This window comes from Enoplosus armatus, chromosome 17, assembly GCF_043641665.1.
Source record: "Enoplosus armatus isolate fEnoArm2 chromosome 17, fEnoArm2.hap1, whole genome shotgun sequence".
NCBI classification, from domain to species: Eukaryota; Metazoa; Chordata; class Actinopteri; order Centrarchiformes; family Enoplosidae; genus Enoplosus; species Enoplosus armatus.
The window spans coordinates 418,573-441,055 of record NC_092196.1 but is presented as its reverse complement, the minus strand read 5'-3'; the positions used below and the strand labels follow the sequence as shown (position 1 = coordinate 441,055).

The following is a 22,483-nucleotide window of genomic DNA, read 5'->3' as shown; positions in this document are numbered from 1 at the left end:
GTCATTGGGGCTGCGACTATTTTAATTAACGAAAAAACTATTATTTTCCCGATTAATCGGCTCTCCGCTCGGCCCAGAAAACATCTTCACATTGCCTGTTTTGTTCGACCAACAGTCACAAAACACAAAAACATTCGGTCAACTCTCAGAAAAGCAGCAAATCCTCGCAATTAAAGGAATGTTGTGTTTTAGTTTTGGCTTGAAATTGCTGAATAGTTTTCTGTCGATCAACTAATTGAGTAATCTTTTCCGGATCAAGTTTACATGCTGTTAGACTAATAGTTGAGCTATTTTGCTGAATGATGTGGTTGTACTGCTCCATGTGTTGGGTTGTAGGAATTGGAGATCCCCACCAGACATGTTTTACATATAAAAATACTATATAAATATATAATATGTCTTCCTTACATAATTGATAAATCCAGAATAAACTCTTCATTTCCCGCTTGGACACAACGATAGCAAAATACTTTTGGACTTCAATTTACCATTTTCCTATATCATTTATTTTCGAATGTCCTCCCTCAGCCTTCATTTTATTCCCAGTTGATGGACGTCTTCTCACAAAATGGATTAAACTATATAACGCTGAATGCAAAGCCATACCTCTCCAGTTGTTTCGGAGCTTCGGACTGAGCAATGCGCGTTCCCTAAACCGGAAGTCCCAGTCAAGCCGCTAGTGTTCATGAGCACGGCAGGAGGGAACCGGCAAAGGCTACACCGGGGGAACGAAGAGGAGCCGGTGGACGGCGAAAGGACACTCGATCCACGGAATGAGACGCGCTGATGTTTGTTTCTCCGAGTTCTGCTGCTTCCACTCACTAAACGGTAACTGCTCTCGCTCGCATTCCGTCGAATCAGCGGCGTTGTGTCTAATCGCTTTGATACGTCTCGCTAGCATTCGCTAGCCTGCGCGTGAAATTAGCCGAGAGGCGCTAGCCAGCGTTGAAGCCGTCTGTTCAAGTTAGCCCGGTGCCCCGACAGCCGCGGTTAGCCTGCTAACATACAGCATTTTGTCAGCTATCCTGGCTAAACACGTTTCTTTTTTTTTTTAGCACAACAAGTATGTATAGTTGTTCAGTAGCAGTCGGCAGGCATGAGGATTAACCTTCGGGACACATTTCCAAAACAAAATGGTTGGCTTAGTTATCAAATAATGAGTTGTTCGCTGACGTCGTTAGCAGTGATGTAAGCTAACGTGCTAATGGTTAGCTTACTGTTTAGCTACGCCCAAAGGCCTGACATTCCTTGACGAATAACGTCAGTTTTCTGTGGTGCATTTTGTTAATCTGCATTCTGTGTAGATAAACGAATAACATAATGTGTTTTCTACTTCTTTTTGATCAAATTATCGTTTGGTTGGGGACCAGTTTGAGAAAACTTACGTCCAAGTTATCAGGCAACAAACGTCAACTAACAATGTTTCTCCTGTTAACTTGTTACGTGAACATTGTTGCGTTGTTTCGCTTTTTTATTCAGGATTGATGTTGAACTGCCTCATTGTATTCCCCCCTCCCTCCACAGGTCCTTATTCCGAACATCCTCATAGCAAGAGCCCGACGTTCAAGTGTTGAAGAGCCCTGCCTATCTCCGAGGAAGGGAGACTGTCACGGCCGCCCGCTCCACTGCCCGGGGGTTAGAAAGAGCCTGTTTATTTCAGCGACCCCGGTGTGCGAGGGAGAGGGAGGGAGTGTGTGTGTGTGTGAGCGGCTCTCCCTATGTGTGTCACAATGGGGGACATCAGTGACCTGGACCGACAGATAGAGCAGCTCAGACGCTGTGAGCTCATTAAAGAAAACGAAGTCAAAGCACTGTGTGCCAAAGCCAGGTAATGGATGAACACCTCCCGTAATACAGACACGGCCAAACTGATGTTAGTGATGCTAAATACTTAGTAGCTAAATACTTAACATCACCTCCAGGAGAGTTTCTTGACTTATACTAGATACACCCATTGGTCTGGGTAGCAAATGGCATAGGACATTTAGGACAGGACTAATTGTTGGCAGCATCATTTAAATACTAACCTTCATGGTACATTGTGACTTTGGGACGTCACATTTTTCATATTTCACAATGGGAAAGCAAAATGCTTTATTCCAAAAAAAAAAACCCAACAACCAATGTAATACTTTATTTTTGTTTTGTTTTCCAAGAACCCTTTCATCTCCACCCCCAAATTAATTTACATTTTCATCCCAAAACCTGCTTAGAGTGAGTGTGGAGTATGGCTTTATATTCTTCTTAACAGTTACTTTAGTTTGTTGTCGTTTTTTTTTTAAACGCATGAAAGACAGTTACAAACAGGAAGTTGCCAAAAGCTGGAACGATTCTGTAGTGTTGTCTATTACAAAATAAGTGTCTATACATAATACTATGAGACAAAAGCTGTGATGCAGGCCACATTTGTTTAGTACAGAGGCATGTTTCACTTTTACAATGTACTTGAGGTGTGTCCTCTGGAGTATTGGAGTATTTAGGAAAGATTGGATTGGGTTGGAACTATGTATTTGTAGATAGTGATGATTAAGTAACTCGTTGGGCCATAAACCTTTTATTGAACAGTGGCTCTGTAACTGAGTGTCTATCGTCTTAAGTTCCTTTACGACTAGCTGCTGAAGTCTTGTTGCTAGTAGAACATGAAATCATGATTTTAAATCTACCTGTATGTGTTTTCAGAGAGATTCTGGTTGAAGAGAGCAATGTCCAGAGAGTGGACTCTCCTGTCACAGTAAGTACCATTTTCTAATGGTAATGGGGTTTTTTTTTGCTCAGAATTTGACTTAAAGTGGTAATAATTGTTTTTTTTTTTCTCTTGTAGGTGTGTGGTGATATACATGGTCAGTTCTATGACTTGAAAGAGCTGTTTAGAGTAAGTTTGTATTCAATACAGACTTGGTTATCACATTTTTGTCAGTGTTATATTGTTAGTGGTTTCCTGTCATAATTGTGTTTGAAATACCGTCCCTTACTTCACTGCAGTGGGCACTTATGTGTACCATCAGCACTTCCCTAAAATAGACGCATACATGTCCAAAAAGGGTTCAAAACACCATTTTAATGCAGAAATTAACCGCAGTTGACATATTTTACAGCTGCATTCAATTTTAATAGCCCATTTGATACTTGAGTGACGTTGTTCACGCGTCTAAATCACATTAAACACAGTGGAAGCTGTACAGGAAACTGATGCCAGGTCAAGACTGATGCAGGTCCAATCACACTGGCAATGGCAACTGATGTGTGTTTTACATTTTGAATCTTGCCACGTTGACAGGTTGGCGGTGATGTCCCAGAGACAAATTATCTCTTCATGGGCGACTTTGTGGACAGAGGCTTCTACAGCGTGGAGACGTTCCTCCTTCTGCTAGCTCTTAAGGTACACATGAACCAAGATCCCTTTCCCTCTACTGCATGTTTTTCTTTTTTAAAAAAAATGAAATGGTCACAGTTGGTTTTTGCCGCCTAACAGGAGAAGCAGCTGTGTGTGTGTTGCCTCTAAATTCATACATATGTATTTTTGAATCTCTTGAGGCCTTTAGGTTCAAGCACAGGGCTCATGAAACCCCACTTTCCTTCATCTCCTTGCTTCTGCTGTGCTCCTCAGGTGCGTTATCCAGACAGGATAACATTGATCCGGGGAAACCACGAGTCCCGGCAAATCACCCAGGTCTACGGCTTCTACGACGAGTGCCTCCGCAAGTACGGCTCAGTCACCGTCTGGAGATACTGCACCGAGATATTTGACTACTTGTCCCTCTCTGCGATCATCGATGGCAAGGTGAGATACACTATACAGCCATTTCCTTCGGCTTCAGCAACGAAAATGCTAATAGCTAATAGCTGGTTGAGTAACTTATCGGTTTCTGCCACTATAAAAAGGTCCTCCGTCGGTTGGGTTGACGCACTCTTCTCTTTTGCCCTTCAGATCTTCTGCGTGCACGGTGGCTTGTCTCCGTCCATCCAGACACTGGACCAGATCCGGACCATTGACAGAAAACAGGAAGTGCCCCACGATGGGCCCATGTGTGACCTCCTGTGGTCAGACCCTGAAGGTATACAGGCATCCTGTCCTGTCATTGTTAACCTACACGCTCTGGAATATTCTCGCTGTTCGACATGTGTAGTTGAATATGTTCAGAAGCAGATCTTGACCTGACTTCTCTCTCTTCTCTCCCCTCAGACACCACAGGGTGGGGGGTGAGTCCCAGGGGTGCCGGCTATTTGTTTGGGAGCGACGTGGTGGCCCAGTTCAACGCCGCCAACGACATCCACATGATCTGTCGAGCTCACCAGCTGGTCATGGAGGGCTACAAGTGGCACTTCAATGAGACTGTGCTCACTGTGTGGTCGGCGCCCAACTACTGCTACAGGTGTGTAGATGCAGTAAAGCTCCCAGTAGTCCCTGTTTGAATGGACAATGTCAACACCTCCATAGTAAAGGCCTTTGAGCTATTTAAAAGATGGATCACGTGAGGGTCAGTTGTGAAATCTTATTACATTACCATTTTGCAGCGATTTGGTTTTTTTTTTTCAAATGCAGGAACGCTCTTCTTTTAATCATTCCACGCATGACGCCTCTCTTTTCACAAGCATTTTTTATTAAGCCCGCAATTGTGTGTGTTGGTATCTGAGTGCTGCCAGAACGCTGGTGACCTACGCTCTATACTGTGCCTGAACGCATCCCGTGCAGACGCAAGACAAAGCACTGTAGCCGCTGCAGATGAGCCTGACATGCAGTGTGAATGATGTACATTGTGCCATAGATTGTCAGCGGATTGAGTGTATGCATCACAAAACACATTGTTCTTTTGTGATGTGCTAAAAAAAAAACCTGATGCAAATACAAATACGTGAGTGTCCTAACCAGCTCTTTGTCTTTCCCTGGACAATCAGATGTGGCAACGTGGCGGCCATCTTGGAGCTGGATGAGCATCTACAGCGGGAGTTCATCATATTTGAGGCCGCTCCGCAAGAGACCAGAGGCATCCCCTCCAAGAAGCCCGTAGCCGACTATTTCCTGTGAAGTCTTCGAGCAGGCAGCCACGATAGCGTCGAAATCTCTGGTACCATTTCACACCAGCCACACCCCTCCATCCTGCTGCTGGACGGTTCTGTCAATCTGAACTCAGAGCAGTTAGACAGAAAACCTGCCAAAACTCCCCTCGCAAATTTTTTTTTGCCGCACTGCCCGAGGCTGACAGAGCAGTCACTGTGAAAGGTGTAGGGGGGCGAAGTGGATACTGGGGCCCTTGACTGTTGTCACTTCTCCTCAGCTATATAAGATGCCCCCCCCCCCCCCCCCAAGTCTCCTTCCATCCCCGTCTGTTCTCCCCCTCTCTCTCACTCTCTGTAGATACGACGCTCTCCCTCCCCCACTTAACCTCCACCACTCTTGTAGTATTTTTTTCATGACGAACATTGTCTAGTTTTAGAAATATGTGGAAGGAGTTGGATATCTTTTTTTTTTTTTTTTTTTTTTTCAAAAAATATGCAGATGTAGGAAATTTCATCATTTAAGGGATTCCTTCAATGCATATGTTGTCTTTTGTTTTTGATTTTTGTATAATTGTTGCTGGCAGGATTTAATGCAAAATGATCTACCCCCCCCCCCTCTTTTTTTTTTTTTGCTGTTTCTGTTTAACTGTCATCTGTCATGTGTGTCACTATTTAACATACCCAGTGCTGCTGCTCAGCACCATCACAAATAAATACCAGAAATATAATGACTGGCCAGCAGGAGTCACTATATTCACCATTGTTTTCTCTTAATTCCTTTTAATCTACAAATCTCTGTAGGTCTGTCAATTTTGATATTGTGAGAATAAAGTTTTTGTATCAATGCCGATTTTATTTTGCAGGTGTGGTTTCATGACCCATGCATACTTAGCACGGTTACATATACACTCTAGTTGAATCCCTGGTTGGCAGCAACTAGCTCAGTAGCTAACGGATGGTGTTTTAGTCACACTGGAACCTGGACTGTACTTGAGGGGGGGGCGGGGGGGGGGGTTATGAAGGTGATGTTTCAGTGAACTCTGTTTGCCAGTATGTGGCATAATATAATGGAAGTTTCCGGAGTAAAATGCTATGGACGTACCCTTCGAGAGTGCATTGCTTTCAGTCAAACTACTTTGTGTAAATGAACGTTGGAGGAAACGTTGTACGTATGTAAAAATATATATGTATATATTTTTATTTTTTTTAAAAGCACAACGGCCAGGTGTGTGTGTGTGTGTGTGTGTGTATCCCTGCACCTGGAGCTACTTTGAAGGTGAGGGCGAGAGCCCACTGATTGGACCACCGGACGACAAGAATGTGACGGCGGCACGAGCGTGCGTCGTCGCGCGAGGACTCGTCTCTCGCCCGACAAGTTTTCAAGCTCAAACGAAACCGCCACGCCTGCCGTTCCTAATAAGTGCACCAAAGGGGGGGGCGACAGTTGAGAAGAAGGGAGCCAACAGCCGGAAAGACAGGAGCAACTCCCCGTTTCCAGAATTTCACCGGCACGGGAGCAGACGAAACGCAAACTTCACAGGTAGGCTGAACGCTGCTTCTCGACTCCAACTTTCCGTTCGGTTTGCTAAATACGTAATAGTTCCTGTGGAAGGGTATCGCCGCGTAAAACGTATTCGCAGGGAATTCCTGTAAAGTCCAGATAAAAGGAAGTTGATGTGTTCTGAGATGAACCTGCAACTTTGCCGACAGTCCCTCAGGTAATCGGAAATTGCTTTGCTAATATTACACGGGCGTTTAGTTTGTTCTACCCCATATTTCTGGCCACACACCGCCACCGTACGGCTGCACTCGTCCGTGTTAAACATAATGAGGTTAAAAGTCGCCAATTTACCGCTTGTCTGCACTCGCTTCAGTTGGACGCGTGCCACTGACGCTGTCGTCACGCACAGCGGTGCGCGAAACTCCATTGGGAAATATCACAGTTAATATTCCGCTGCTTTTCCGCGAAAGTGAATGAGAGGAGCCACGCACTTGAATACATCTGATAAAACATTAAAAACTCCCAGTAACTTCGGCGTACAGATTTTTTATTTTTTATTTTTTACAAATGCTCACTCTCCGTTGCGAAATATCGCGTAATGACTTCACACGCATCCCTAAAATCCACAGTATCCAGCGGTAACAGTCTTCTTGAATAAACCGTTCCATAGCTAGAAGTTCTTGTTCTTTTAAGTGCCTTTCACAGTCAGTGACTGACACAAAAACTCTGAATTGCTGAAATGACCTTTCGACACCGGCCATTAAGCCTACGTCTTATCTAATGTGGGGGTCTGAGATTTGTTTCTTTGTCTGCGTTTGTGTGTGTGTGTGTGTGTGTGTGTGTTCCAGGTGACAGGATGGACACCCAGAGCCAGGTTGTGGACAGGCTGCGGGCAGCGTCCTGTTCAGGCATCCCAGTGCCAGAGCACTTTCGTCGAACTCAGCTGACCAAGTTCATGTCCATGATCAAAGATAACGAGGAGCTGATCGTCAATGCACTGCACAAAGACCTCGCCAAGGTACAAGGCCGTGCTCACACACACACACACACACACACACACACTTCCTCAACACATGATTACGCAAGCAAACCCTAAGGAGCCCAGCACGTGATTTTGTTTGTCTGCTACAATCCAATAAGCATTAACTTCCCTTTTCTCAGCCGAAGTTTGAGGCCATCATTTCTGAGGTTGATATAGTGATCAATGACCTGCACCACGCCATCACCAACCTCACAAGCTGGATGCAGCCGGAGTACGTTGGCAAAAACCTGGTAGGTTTAACAGTGATTTATGAATACTGGCTGATGAAGGTGTACATTATGCGTTATTATGTAAAGTATCTTGTCTGACAAGTTGATATTATGCAACTGTTTTCACAAGCTGCGTAGCACTCCTCATGACAAATAAGCTGTCCTTCATGTTTAAAATCTGTGGGAGGGCCCCCCCCCTTTTTTTAAGTTGCTCTTTTCACTAAGAATTGTGTGTGTGTACATATTGTGTTTTCAGAACGCTTGTGTCGCTGTAGAATTTATATTTGATATCCGCCAATTTCCAGGCCACAAAGCTAGATAGCTGTTTCGTACGGAGGGAACCATTGGGAGTTGTGTTAATCATTGGGCCATGGAACTACCCCCTGCAACTCCTCCTCTTACCTATGGTTGGAGCCATAGCTGCAGGTATCGTCCACACCCATGTCACCAGAATATACAGTACACTGACTTAAAGCTGCACTATATATATATATTTTTTTACATTACAATAAATCAGTACTCATGTGATCCTTTGTTAATATAAAAGTATTTATTGGTGCATCTTCAACTTGAAGTGCAACAAAGTTTGCTCATTTGTTTTTGTTTTTTTCTTTTATCTAAATAAATCGTTGTATTGTTCAGGGGGAAGTCCAGTTGGTACATTTTTTACAAGGGCTTCCTGACAAACTGCATTGCATTCACAAGCTGTCTGATCAAACCCAGAAGATACTGTAAATGACAAGCAGACATGAAAGTCACGGCATGCAAGCCTGGCAGCTTCTTGGAAGCCGCTGTTGTGCCGCTGACTGTCACGTGTTCGACGTGTAAAGACTTTTCGGAGCGAGGACATTGCAGCGAAACGACAAAGCCAACAGGGGCGAACAGCATAGTCAGATTGTAAATGTTGTCATTGGCTTTCATTGGTCACTTTTGAATCAGCAGCTACATTTGGTGCAACTGTTCCAGTTCAATACAGTCCGGCTGTTTCCACAAAAACCTTACAGCGAGCGTTCGTAGGAAATTCATTCATCGTAAACACTAAGGAGCTGAAGGCGGACTGGTCACGTGCAAGCGTACGTTTTTCGTCAAGCCAATCACTGCTGTCTGTACTAACTGGATGATGTTGGTGTCTTGCACTAGGAAACTGCGTGGTCCTCAAGCCTTCAGAGGTCAGCGCCGCCACGGAGAGTCTGATAGCAGAGCTCATCCCCAAATACTTGTCTCAGGTAAAGCCACCCCCCCCCCCCCCAAGATTTTTTTTAAATCTCCACATTCGGTTACAGTCCAGAGTTCTTGATGATATTTGTGAGCAATCGCGGGAAACTTGAAACCAGCCAAATAAATGTAGGCTGCATGAATGCAGACCCCACTGCGAGTCCATCAAAATCAAACATGTTGTGCGACTCTTCCTCAGCGCACCGCGCTATATTCATCAAACCTTTCGTAGCAATGTTGTGAAGGCAAGGCAAGGAAGCCTAAAACATTTCATGAACCAAGTCACATGCTTAATTCTGGTTGACTTGGCGTTGTGAAGAATTGCGACCGAGACCCGGAGCTCGTCGCAGTGAATCTGACCGATCTCATCGTTGTGGCAGGACTGTTACGCAGTCGTTCGTGGTGGAGCGGAGGAGACCAAGGCCCTTCTGCAGAATCGCTTTGACCACATCTTCTACACAGGTAAATGCCTCCGGGATGGATCAGATCACTGCATGCCACAGTGTTTCAATTGTTGATGTGTATCGCCCTTTACCCTGGCTGCAAGACCAAAATATCAGGAACTTGTCTCGGACACCGCTTGAATTTCACTTCCCAAGTTGATTTAAAAACATTGAAACGCCTGTGGGACATGCTAAAATGTAGCGTAACAGTAGACTATAACTATAACGTTAGCTAATATTAGTTACCGACATTAGACCGGACTAAAGGATGCTGATGTTGGTCAGTCCAGCGTCCGTCCATAACGAGATATCTTGAGTGTGACCAGCCTTTGTCATATAATGTAGAAAGCACGTCCACGCTCACCAGAGGAGGAATCCTCTCCGCTTTGGACACTGACTTTGCCTTCGGCTCTGTCTTTTTTTAGGCTCTCAGTCCGTGGCACGCAGCATCCTGCAGGCAGCCTCGGTCCACCTGACCCCGGTGACCTTGGAGCTGGGCGGCAAGTGCCCGTGCTTCATATACGGACGGGTGAACATGGCGGCGGCCGCTCGCCGCTTGGCCTGGGCCAAGTTTTTTAACGTCGGCCAGAGCTGCGTGGCCCCGGACTACGTGCTGTGCTCTCCAGCCACCCGGGACGCCCTGCTACCCGAGCTGCGCCAGGCCCTGGAAGACTTCTATGGCAAGGAGCCTCAGACCTGCCCCGACCTGTCCCGCATCGTGACGCCCCGACACTGGACTCGGCTGATGAAACTGCTCGAGAGGTCCGGTGGCAAGGTTGTCGTGGGAGGAGAGAGCGACCAGGAGGACAAGTACATAGGTGGGTTAAGAAGCAGGAGAGTGCAGTCTTGTGGCATCTGAACAAAACCAGGTTGACGATAGGCTACATAATAGTGCGCTGCCGTCCAACAGCACCACAAACTGAACTGAACCAACACCTCGCTAAACGGAACATTACAGCCTTCATGAAGGTAGAATTTATTGCATGACTGTGAGACCATGAGACCGCATTAGTTTGATTTGGAACAGTTTTCTAACGTGATCTGGGCTGTAGAAGTCTGCATTTTAATTGAACTCTGAGGACCTTAAACCTGTTGTAGCCAGTTTAACTTGAACTTCAGAGGTGGTTCCCACAGGACGCAGCAGCTGGGCACATGCGCATCTGATAACGTTTCCCAGTTTGATGATACACACATTATTATACTGTCTTATGTCGTCGTGCTCTCCTCAGCCCCCACAGTGGTGGTGGATGTGGCCGAAGACGACGCTCTGATGGAGGAGGAGATCTTCGGCCCCATCCTGCCCATCCTCACCGTGGAGTCCCTGGAGGAAGGCATCGACTTCATCAACCGCAAGGAGAAGCCACTGGCCCTCTACGTTTTCTCTGACGAATCCTCTGTGAGTGCACCGAACTCCGCAGTCCCCCCCCCCCCCCCCCGTGTGGTATCTGCGGACGTGTTGTCCCCATGTTTTTACACCACGTTGTCCTTTCCTTTGTTTCGAAGGTGGTAAACACGGTGCTGGAAAACACCAGCAGCGGAGGATTCTGCTCTAATGACGGGATCATCCACATGACCCTGCCGAGCTTGCCCTTTGGAGGCGTAGGTAGGTGTGAACTCGGTCTAAAGCTTGTCCCACGCTCATGTCATTTTAGAGCCCTGGTTCTTTGACAGTATTGCCACCTCCTGATGTGATCCCTTTGCTCCTTTTTTTTTTTTTAATAAGCTACCAAAGGCAAAAAAACGAATGAATAATGCTAATTTTGTTCATATTTGAATACTTCATCCATATACACATCTGGACTTGGAGTCTGGATTTCAGGAAACGGATTAGAGAACAGATGACAAAGTGTGTGCCGACTTTATTTTAATTACTAAAAACTGTGCCGATGTGTTGAACTCCTGAAGTGTAGCGAGTTTCTTTTGGGTGAAGACACGTCAGAGAATGTCTTCAGAGTAGCCGGTTTAAGTTATTTGTCGCCTGATTTAATATTATGAAGAGAGGCTGGAAGGTGTACACCGTTGTATGCTTGTTTTTTTTTTTTTTTGACTGGTGTTTATGGTTTTTACCACTCCCTTCCAGGAGCCAGCGGTTGGGGCAGTTACCACGGCCGCTGGACCTTCGAGACGCTCAGCCACCGGCGGGCCTGCATGCTGCGCGGCTGGGCTTTGGAGAGACTCAACGGCCTGCGCTACCCGCCGTACCGAGACGACAAACTGGCCTGGCTGCGCTGGACCACCTCGTCCAAGGGCAGCTGCTCGCTCATGTGATGACAGGCAGGGAGTGTGTGTGTGTGTGTGTGTGTGTGTGTGTGTGTGTGTGTGTGTGTGTGTGTGTGTGTGTGTGTGTGAAGACTGCGAAGCTTTTTATACTGTATGCAAATCCTTTTATTTTTAAATGTGTTGCAAGGGTTGTGCCTGTGCGCTTGTTTACGTTAGCGCACTAGACCTCCGCGTCACTCTGCAGGGTTTTCAGAGGGATATCCTCCCCTTCCCTTTCCCAGTGAGTTCTTCGTACGTACTTTTACTGTCGTTTTTACTGATGAAATCATTTAAACTGGCTCTGATATCTATTATATTTAACGCCATGGACTTCACACCCATGTATTCTTTATCATCTTGCACTGAAATCTTTACACGGTGAGAATGGTGTTTACAGTGTTACTGCTTTTAATAACCTCCCATTTGATTTGTCATTGTTTTGGTCAATTAACACACACATTATTATTATTATTAGTATTATTATTAATTAACAGTCTATTCTCTTGTGGTGTTGGAGGAGACTCAGATGTGTTTATTTTATACCGTTTTCCATGAAATGCTGTAAATAAACTTGAGTTCTTTTTTGCTTTTATTGCCAAACAAAGTTGCTGTCCGCCCTTATGTGGTCACATTCTCGGGCGGCAACCCAATGTGCTCATTCGCAAAACATCTCCTGCACTGGACGCTCTATAAGCAGAATCTCATTTTACACGCAGGTCAGATGTGGGGAAGAGGCGTGCAGCACGGCGGTAGATACGTTTCCAGCAGACACTGGCAGGTATTATTACTATGAATTAATTATATTATATATATATATATAATATAATTATTCGAAGTCGTTTTGTAAGTTAAGGTATGTCAAATTAATAATAACCTCAGCATAACGGGGATGGTTTGAAAATGAATTTATCTATTTGACAGTCAACGGATTTTACTGCACATGTATGTAGAGGACGGGACGGGAACTTTGAGCTTACAACGTCCATATTACTAATAAATGAACAGGTGAAAATTTCATAAGGCATAACAACAAGGGTTTTGCTCAGAGTCACTTTTCCGACTTCATGGGGATCACAGTTCATTAAAGCATCGTATCTAATCAGTAACACGGGTCCCTAAAGTGACAGAAAATGAGAGGTTGATATGACTTTCACCGCTCTGTTTGCATTCCGCCTTTCTTACCAAAACACATTGTGTGTCCCATATTATGCGTATTTACTGCTCTATATCTTTATTCTGGGACTCCACTGGAGTAGCTTTGCGTGATTCACGGTCCAGAAAAGTCCTTATTTATCTTATGTTGGCCCTTTATACACCCCCTCAGTTCCCCCTTCTGTCTGGAACAAACCCTTTTTAGACAAACTGAACAACCTTCAAAAACTTGTCCAATAACTCAGACAGACTGAGCGGGTGGATGAGTACGTCCCTGTACTTGGTGGGTGGTGCTGTGCCTGGAACAGATGACCTGCTGGGGGCGGGGGGCGTGGCCGAGTGCGGTGACTGTACAGTTGTGACGTCACAACCTTACAGGAAGTCCCGACGGCTTGTTTAGGGGCACCGTGGACTGAGCGTCACCCTCTCTGACTCCAAATCAGTTCTTAATGCTGGAACAGGTATACCTGACATACCAAAAAAATGTCACTAGTTGAAATGAACAAATATGGACCCCACGTTACAACTAGACATGTTGCTAGTTGTATGTCTTTCTCCCTTGTGAAGCCCTCTGGAACATCCACAGTACAGGAGGTGGTCCGGGTGCTAACATGAGTTCAGTCGGTAGAACGGAAGGCATGTAGTTCGGAAGGCGTGACCGCTGACACCAGATAGTGTGAAAATTTAAACGCATTTTTAAAAAAAAAAAACAGCTGCGGCCTAAAACCTGCAACCACGCAGATATTCAGTTCACTGGGGGTGGATTACGGCTCAAGAACAACAAGCAGTCCGGTCAAAATGGTCATATTTATTACAAATGTGAGTGTTGAAATACAGGTCATACAGGTCCTCTCCACTCTTCAGTGGGCGTCTCTGCACCGAGGAGGTACAGAACAAGATGGCTGCATAGTCTTTACAGGCCTCCCCTCCCCTACATCAACTCATCTGCAGTAGCGCATCATCACCCTGCAAGCGCCAACATCATCTCAGCTGAAACACTGAGCCCAGTTTCCTTCAGAGGTGAGAAATTTGTGTGTGTGGAGTCAAGAAGAAGATGAAGATGCGGCTAACAGCCATCACCTCTTTGACTTTTATTTCATAGACCAAAGGAATCGACATGTCAAGAATGATTTTTAAAAAAAATCTATACCAAACATTGTATTCACTTCATACGAAGACTTCCTGATCACTGTACATGATGCCTGATCAAATTCGGACAGCTCTGCTGTGGTGGGTTCACGGCTCAGGTTTGTATGAGGAGGGGGGATGAGTCCCCCCTGGGGAGGTCTGCACGGGGGCCGAAGACTCCGGCGGTGGGGAGGGGCTGGCCGTCGCTGCTGGCTCTTTCTGCACCAGCTCAGGCTCATCCTGGCCCGCCTGGGGTGGGTGGACCAGGACGCGGTCAATGAGACCGAAGTCCTGCGCCTCCATGGGACTCATGTAGCGGTCCCGTTCCATCACACCCTCTTAAAAAAAAAAAAAAGGAGGAGAGGCAGAGAGAAATGAGAACCAGCTTACGGAGACATGCAAATCATTTACTTTTCACTTCTATACCTCAATATTCCTTTGAGCTGAGCAAACCTACCGATGGTTTCCAGCGGCTGGCCCGTGTGTTTGGCGTAGATGTTGTTGATCTGTCTCTTGAGCTTCAGGATCTCCTCGGCCTGGATGGCGATGTCTGTGGCCTGACCCTGGACACACAGCACTGTGATCAGTGAAACGGTCACCTTTACAGGCCTAACTTTCAGACTTTCTGGAAGGAACCTGAGGAGACCACCTTACCCTGGCCCCTCCCGAAGGCTGGTGAACCATGATGCGGGCGTTGGGCAGCGAATGCCTCATGCCAGACGTTCCCGCCGTAAGGAGCAAGCTGCCCATGCTGGCTGCCTGGCCAACACACCAGGTGGAGATGGGATTAAGGATGTACTGCATGGTGTCGTAAATGGCCAGGCCTGCTGTCACCACGCCGCCTGGGTGGGGGGAGAATAGGCATGGATTGACTCATTTGAAGGGCTTGGGCAGGATTTAATTTACCCAGAATCAAAATTAAAAAGGGGAATGGATAATTAAAAGAGAAACTGGTGCGCACATGGCTCTGCTCGTCTTACCGGGACTGTTGATGTACATGTGAATGGGTTTGTTGTTGCTCTCGGACTGTAGGAAGAGCAGCTGGGCAATAACCAGGCTGGCTACAGAGTCGTCGATCTGAGCGGAGCAGAAAAGAAGGACAGAAAAGAAGAAAAAATAAATTAAAACACTTTTGAAAACATGTTTAAAAAGAATCTCAAAACATCCCGGCGGACACTTACAGGGCCCATCACGCAAATGATCCTCTCTCTCAGGAGGCGAGAGTAGATGTCATACGCTCGCTCTCCTCTCCCCTGGGGAGAAAAAACAAGAAGGCAGGATTGTTATTAGTATTTTCTCTCGTGCTGTGACAAACCAAACAGCACACCTGCAAGTTTATAGACTTCCTGCTCTCCAAGCCTCTGTGTTCAGTTCACTTCTGTGCATCAATGAAATCACCTTGCAGAGACGTTAAACCTAGCAGTTTTAACAAGCAGTTAATTGCTGTTGGTTTGTGTTGTTTCCTGGGACACAGGAGACGGTGGTGGTGTAGATTAGCCGTCAGCACCGAGTACGTTGCCTCTACAAGTTGGTTTTCCATAGTGTTATGGAATGAACTTCCACCAATGAAAAGACTAGAGGGCTGTGAATCAATCTAAAACCTTTTGGTACACTTTTGGAAGTACTTAAACTATCCTTTAAAGTTATGGAGGTTATTTCGCCATGCCTCTTTACAGTGATACTTCAACAGGAAACAACGCTGTGACATGCTGTCAGTTCCTATTTTTAATACTCAAAATCGGCTGAACTGGAGGATTCTGTGGGGTGTATTCTTTTCTTTACCCCCCCCCCTTTTCTTTGTAAAGTGCTTTTCATTCTGAATACACACCCTCTAAACAAGCCCTTCTGTTTGTTCCAAGCAAACAACAAAATATAAACTCATAACTCATCCCTTCTTGTTTACCAGAGCATGCCCCCCCCCCCATTACAAACCCAGACCAGCATCATGCAAAAGCCTGTTGGGATTTGAGGACACAGTTGGGTGTTTATGTGTAGATTTCCCACAAATGCGATTTAGGAATGAATAGAGAATTCACGCACAGTGCAGCATTAACACACTCACCGTCTGCTCCACAACTATGGGTATAAGAGGACTCCTCCATGCGGGACTGTGGTGGACGGACCTGCTGTGTTTCAGTGTCAAGCCTCCGATGTGCAGCGCCCTCTGAAAGACACAGACAAGGCAGAAAACACATTTCTATGCTTGGTTTTCCTCCATACTTTTGTTCCAAGTTTGATTCTACAATTACGCCATCTTTTCCATGTAAGAAAAAGGAATACATGTCATTATAACAACCCCACAATGGTAAAACATTTCCAAAAAATAATATGGGAGTGATACATCCTTAAAAAAAGAAGAATACAGCTAACTTAAATCTAAAGCAAAGCTTTGTCACAATAAATTTAAGTTCAAAGCGAATGCAGTTTCTGTGTGCATTTTGCTTTTTTAGTATTGACAAATAACAACACATCATGCGAAGTTGGTAATAAAGATATCTTTGTATCTCTCTCTTAAAATAAGAGAATTTGCTTATAGAGTTCTGACAGCGTGGTGGGGAGTTTATCAATGTTAAAAAATCACTAACTGATAAAACCCAACAAATGTGTTGGAATGCACTACCGTTTTAGTCGACTTACTTTTGGTCCCATTAAAGCGATTAATATTTTGTGGTTTCCGTAATATCAGGCCACATACACCTCCGCAAGTGGCCATCACGTCACCCAAACACAACATGCCTAACAGTTAGCTGTTATGTCATCCAAAAAAAAGGAACGAAGAGTGGGAAAAGACGCGGATTTATTTTCGACTTGTTAAGTTTGTTGGCTTTTTAGGGGTGGGGGTGGGGGCACTACATTCTATGTCTTTGTAACACAAAGCATGTCAGTATCGTTGCATTATGGACCTGACAGGTTTAGAGGTGATGCCGTGAAGCAACGTTACACAAGCTGCTAGCTATGGCGCTCAACGCGACGAGCCGTAACAACAGTGAGCGCCGATTTTATTTCGACTTTAATTGACGGCGTGAGGCGCGCCGACAGGAGGGTTCCCCCGAAACTGTTGGTTGTACTCACTCGTAACAGCATTTTTGAAGTCTTTCAGGTTTCACCCCTCCTCTGCGTGACCCCGAAACACGCCGGAAGCAATTCTGGCTCGACTCATGAACCGCTTTCTTCTTCTTGGCGTTTGGGGTGTAATGTATCTCAGTAGCGCCCTCTATGTTCCGGTTGTCGGTGCCTTTTCTGCTGCTCCTTCAAATCCTTTCCCCACTAAATACTACATTATCACATTGTACTGTATATAATTACCCTATATATGAATACACGGCCAATTATATATGCTACACTACTACACATAATCATCTAGGCAATTGGACCCTACCCTCAAATGTTGTGTTGCACAAACTAAACCCTACAATGATTGTTGTATCAAATTCAGTGTATTATTATTTTGGTGTGTAATCTTGTAATGATTGTCTTAGCCAATTGGGTCCTAGCTGGTTTCTATGGAGCCCTGAAACTGACAAAATGTAGTACTTCCTGCTTGTTGGAAAAACAATACGGAGTTTCGGGAAGTGATGCTTGGGGAAAATAGTGAATAGATGAATGATTAAATGTGCGTCAGACAAAAGCAGTTATTTTTTTTATAAATCGGAAATAAATGTATAATAATGATATTACATTTTCCCCTGAATCTGCGGCTGCAGTTTAAACCTGGCAGTGGGAGGGATTTAAAAGAAGAAAGAATAACTAGACTTTAGTCTAGAAATAATATTTTTTTTGGACCTTTAAACCTCCAATATACATTTATGACACTGTAGACTTGACATCTTTTCTCCTTTTCTACTGAACTGAAAATATATAGAAATAACATTTTGTATTATAAAAATAATTATAATAATTAAAAAATTGGGATAAATCATAAGGTGGCATACCAACTTTGCACTTATAGACATTTCTGTTGATATTGGTGGTTTGGTTGTTAGTTGTGAGTATTTGTGCACAGCAGTAGGTAGTGATGTAAGTAACCTATATTTACTTGACAAATTTGAGGTGCTTGTACTTTGCTGAGTATATCCATTTTATGCTACTGTATACTTCTACAGTTCAGAGGCAAGTACTGTATTCTTCACTCCAATACATTTATCTGACAGCTATAGTCACTAGTTACCTTACAGATTAAGATTCTACATAGAAAACATATAATGATATATTTGATAATATACAATTACATCTTTAACTACTCAACAGAAATTAAAATCGTTGAAATTAGCTCCACCTTGACCAGTAAAATGCTACTTACACATCAATGCATCACTAATCGTAATCCAATAATATCATTAACACACATAGGGGACCATTCTTCTGCATTATGAGTACTTACTAAGTGATGTGAGTGTTTTGTATTGTACAATGGAGCTAATTTATATTGCAGTGTTGCTATTTTTACTTAAGTAAAGAATCTGAATACTTCCTCCACCATCATAAGAAGGTTATCCCAATTTAATAGAGTTTAATTAACAAGCAACTATAAAGCACTGGCCATGCCCTTTAACGTGCGTCTGTGTTTGGGCTGTGGGTGAGTGAACAGGCTCTTTATTTTGAAGGCTCTCGCCGGAAGATGTGCTTTATCACAGCAACTGAACCGAAACGCTGGCGTGACCGACTACTACTTGCCCACTTTTTCCGCCGTCACTTGGACTCAGTCATGTCGAACAACAGCGCCGCCAACAGCAGCTTGGTCATCGCCCAGAAGGCAGTGAAACAGCTTCGACTCGAGGCCAGCGTCCGTCGGATCAAGGTGCGTACACACGGCCCGGGACACTGCCGTCAAACTGCACGCCGAACCGCTCCTGTGCGCGCGAGTCCCGCTCTGAGGCGCGCCATGGGCTCTGATGCGCCGCGCGCTGCGAGTCATTCCTGTCCACCTACCGCTGTCAATTAAGAGTTAGCATTTTTCCACGTTTGTGTGAACTCAAAACTTTGAGAATGTGTTTGAGTTACACATATATAGCCTAACTATATGGGGTAAAACATCTGTAAAGTTGAGGAAAATGGACCCTCTTAAGTTCCTAAGTCAAAAGCGTGAAAATTTGTGTGGTTACGACAAACTAGCTTAAATTGAAAACATCTCCCGTTTCAACTTAAAACTAAATGCGTGTTTTACATTTAGGTTTATGTTAGAAGTCGTTCGAAGGCGGGAAAGTGGGATTTTCCTGGTGTGCAGTGTAAGCGCAGTGAGATGGCGGCACAGTGCTAGCTTTGTCGATTGTGCTGCAGTGTGACTGCAGTGATTGTTGGGGCGGCTACTTATTTCAGAACAGAAGTCGGACTGGTTTCAAGTGTGTCTGTGTTGACCACCCCAGCAGCAGCGCCACGAGACTGCAATTAGTTACAGTCCAAAGTATAGTATATATATATATATATATATATATATATATATATATATATATATAGAATGTTGAAGAAATGTTCAATTGATTGCTGTGGTGTGAGCCAAGGAGATATTTAATATATATATATATATACATATAACCTGTGGTGCTCTCTGTCGCTGATTGATAATGTTGACCCAACCTTAAAGCGAGGTCCATGCAACTTTTGAAAAAGGAGATAACACAAGCTTCCTTCTTCTCTGGCATGACCAGTAGCCTACGGTGCCTGAAGTTAGCCATGCGTGCTACGGTTACGCTGCATTTTAGCATTCACCATTTAATTGTCACTCGTGGTCGCCGTGGCCAGTGTTGAGCAAAAGTCGCACCCGTCGGCTCTAAGCTAGTTTTTCGGAACGCGTTTACGTTCACCGTTATAACATCACGTGAACAGAAAGTAATTTAAACAAGTACAAATAAACAACTGGTTGGTCAGCTGGTAGCTATAAAAAACAAAAAAAAACCTCACCCAGTGTTATCTGGACATGTTGTTTGATGAGTGCAGTATATATATATACATATATATATAATATATACATATATCATCCTTGAGTCCTTTGAACCAGATATGTTTTTTCCCATAGAGAGATGGCAGCGCAGTAGTTTTTAGGAGCCATGAGGTTTCACACTTTGTGACATTGTGAAACGGGACTCCATAAAGTGGAGAAAATACCTAATTGGGTGATAAAGGTCAGGGCAGGGCGTAAAAGAAAGCCCGTTCGGAGGTAAGTTGAATTGTGATTTTAAAAACCGGGTCTCTGCAGGATATATTAACCATAATCAGCAGCATGAGGACAACCTTCTCTGTGTTATGTAACCGTGGCTGACTTTGTGACTGATCACCACCCTCCCCTTAACCCGAAGGATGTGACATGTGGAATATTACACAGGTTTCTCAAGCAGCCGCAGAACTGAAGACCTTCTGTTTGCAAAATGCCCACAAAGACCCCCTCCTCACCGGGGTGCCCTCCAGCGATAACCCGTTCAGGCCTCCCAAGTCATGTGTCCTCCTCTGAGGTGTGAGGTCTCTTCTCTTTGCTTGAATTGATCAGTCATTTATTTATTTTATGCTCTTAAATTATTGGATTTTCTGCCCCCTCTAATAATCCTTTTCAATGGCCCCGCTTGTATTTTAGAGCGCAAGACACATCCCTTCAAGCTGAAACACTCACACAAGACGCCTGATCATTCCGAGACGTGGATTACTGTCATGTGACCCACTGCCTCTGAAGATAACGAAGACAAGACCGCACACACACACACACACACACACACACACACACACACACACAGATTGTTACTGGAGCAGTTAAGGAATGACGCTGACAGATTTCAGCTGAAAAATGCAGTAGATGTATTGTACTGATTTTGACAGGCTGTGCCACTGGTCTCATGTCTTGCTCTTTTCAGAGGTCTATACTACGGTAGCTTTACACAACAGGCCTTAATGCAAGTTCGTTTTTTTTTTTATGACCGTATCTATTTTTTGACCACTTGTTTTTACAGTAGAACTACACGTTTTACAGTGGTTGTTATTGGGTGGGGGGGGGAATGTTTTCCCCCGGAGAGAAAAGATCCAATGAAAGTCACATTGATTAGCCAGATTCCTTCCCATTTAGGAGCATCCCCCCCCCAAATCTTTTTGGCATTTCCTTTCCGCTGCTTTTGAGATATTGATTCATTTTTGGAGAAACAGGAGCCTTTAAATGTCTGTAATCATTTCATTTCGTACTCGCTAGTCAAACGTGATTCATAAAACAAAAGAAACCTTTGGTTGGGAAAACAGGAGAACCCCATAAGCTGTTGTAAGTTGATGGGTAATAACTGATCCCATCTTATGTGCACTGCTGTTATTCACCATTAAAAGTTGCCACGTGTTTGTTTTTGTCATCTGTCTGTGAAGCCGTTTCTGGCATGAACACCAGTGCCAACAGTATTCACTTTCACTGATGAAGAAAAAAAAACTGTTTCACTGTAAATAGAGGTTCAAATAATGTGTTTCTGACTTTCTGGTACAATGAGAGCTAATAAATCGTACTTTTAGGTGGCGACTTTTTCAGCGCTCCGCTTTCACAGAGGTCACTTGTCTGATGCCGCACCTTTGCGTGGCCTGCGTTTGAAACATAAAAGGCGTGAGCCTAATAATACTAATGATATCAAACCTACCAACTGTTGACCCTTATTGTATATGTCATGATTTCACTTAGCTTTACTTGCATCTGTAGCACACTGTTGTTTGAGATCAGAATCAGAAACTGTTTATTGCCAAGTAACATACATTACAAGGAATTTGCTGTGGTCTGATGGTGCTATTGTTTCGATAACAAATAAGTAGAATATAAAAGGTAAAATAAGAATAAAAATAAAAATAAGATAAATAACAACAGTGCAGTGACCAGAATAAAGTAAAGTGTCCAGATAAAGTGTCCAGTAGGGGGTGGGTGCATTAATGTAACGCAGTGGGGACAGGGGTGATGTACGTTAATATAACGTATAACTTGTGTTTGTGTTCTGGGGGGGGTGGTGTCAGTGAGAGTTTGTCAGGTTGACTGCAGAGGGGAAGGAACTGTTTTTGTGGCGGGAGGTTTTGGTCCTGATGGACCGCAGCCTCCTGCCAGAGGGGAGGGGGTCGAACAGATGGTGTCCGGGGTGGGAGGGGTCGGCAGCGATCTTCCCTGCTCTCCTCAGGGTCCTGGAGGAGTACAGGTCCTGAAGAGATGGGAGGTTGCAGCCGATCACCCTCTCTGCAGAGCGGATGATACGCTGCAGTCTGCACCTGTCCTTGGTGAAGGCTGCAGCGTACCAGATGGTGATGGAGGAGGTGAGGATGGACTCTATGATGGCAGTGTAGAAGTGAACCAGCATTTTTTGTGGCAGGTTGAACTTCCTCAGCTGCCTCAGGAAGTACATCCTCTGTTGGGCTTTCTTGATGAGGGAGCTGATGTTCAGCTCCCACCGGAGGTCCTGGCTGATGATGGAGCCCAGGAAACGGAAGGACTCCACAGTGTCCACTGGAGAGTCACACAGGGTGATGGGGGCGGATGGGGCTGCGCTCTTCCTAAAGTCAACAACCATCTCCACTGTCTTTGAAGCGTTAAGCTCCAGGT

The 22,483-nt window shown here is 44.7% G+C and overlaps 4 protein-coding genes across 8 annotated transcripts; 3 read left to right on the top strand and 1 right to left on the bottom strand.

Annotated features, from left to right (window-relative positions):
- The first annotated feature begins 701 nt into the window (after positions 1–701).
- Positions 702–5,848, top strand: LOC139299692 (serine/threonine-protein phosphatase 4 catalytic subunit B). 2 transcript variants are annotated; one of them, XM_070922542.1, is made up of 9 exons: positions 702–828; positions 1,525–1,828; positions 2,680–2,731; positions 2,822–2,872; positions 3,278–3,379; positions 3,608–3,781; positions 3,929–4,055; positions 4,184–4,373; positions 4,897–5,848. In XM_070922542.1, exons 2-9 carry the CDS (start codon positions 1,719–1,721, stop codon positions 5,024–5,026), a joined length of 936 nt encoding a protein of 311 aa, XP_070778643.1. In that variant the 5' UTR covers positions 702–828; positions 1,525–1,718; the 3' UTR covers positions 5,027–5,848. The 2 variants fall into 2 exon arrangements, with proteins under 2 accessions (XP_070778643.1, XP_070778644.1); XM_070922543.1 differs by lacking the exon at positions 702–828 and having other exon boundaries at positions 1,492–1,828.
- Positions 5,849–6,441: 593 nt separating this feature from the next.
- aldh3b1 (aldehyde dehydrogenase 3 family, member B1) lies at positions 6,442–12,262 on the top strand. 4 transcript variants are annotated; one of them, XM_070922532.1, is made up of 10 exons: positions 6,442–6,538; positions 7,348–7,517; positions 7,661–7,771; positions 8,056–8,176; positions 8,891–8,976; positions 9,346–9,427; positions 9,834–10,226; positions 10,638–10,804; positions 10,912–11,011; positions 11,489–12,262. In XM_070922532.1, exons 2-10 carry the CDS (start codon positions 7,356–7,358, stop codon positions 11,674–11,676), a joined length of 1,410 nt encoding a protein of 469 aa, XP_070778633.1. In that variant the 5' UTR covers positions 6,442–6,538; positions 7,348–7,355; the 3' UTR covers positions 11,677–12,262. The 4 variants fall into 4 exon arrangements, with proteins under 4 accessions (XP_070778633.1, XP_070778635.1, XP_070778634.1 ...); XM_070922533.1 differs by lacking the exon at positions 6,442–6,538 and adding an exon at positions 6,619–6,716; XM_070922534.1 differs by lacking the exons at positions 8,891–8,976; positions 9,346–9,427.
- A 1,345-nt stretch (positions 12,263–13,607) lies between these two features.
- clpp (caseinolytic mitochondrial matrix peptidase proteolytic subunit) lies at positions 13,608–17,096 on the bottom strand. Its single transcript, XM_070922547.1, has 7 exons — positions 17,020–17,096; positions 16,010–16,111; positions 15,129–15,200; positions 14,928–15,024; positions 14,602–14,789; positions 14,405–14,510; positions 13,608–14,285 (listed from the first exon to the last, which is right to left on the bottom strand). Exons 1-7 carry the CDS (start codon positions 17,029–17,031, stop codon positions 14,056–14,058), a joined length of 807 nt encoding a protein of 268 aa, XP_070778648.1. The 5' UTR covers positions 17,032–17,096; the 3' UTR covers positions 13,608–14,055.
- A 1,556-nt stretch (positions 17,097–18,652) lies between these two features.
- On the top strand, positions 18,653–20,571 carry LOC139299704 (guanine nucleotide-binding protein G(I)/G(S)/G(O) subunit gamma-5). The gene is made up of 3 exons (XM_070922558.1): positions 18,653–18,745; positions 20,267–20,393; positions 20,513–20,571. The coding sequence occupies exons 1-2, from the start codon at positions 18,653–18,655 to the stop codon at positions 20,390–20,392; spliced, it is 219 nt and encodes a 72-aa protein (XP_070778659.1). The 3' UTR covers position 20,393; positions 20,513–20,571.
- Positions 20,572–22,483: the final 1,912 nt, after the last annotated feature.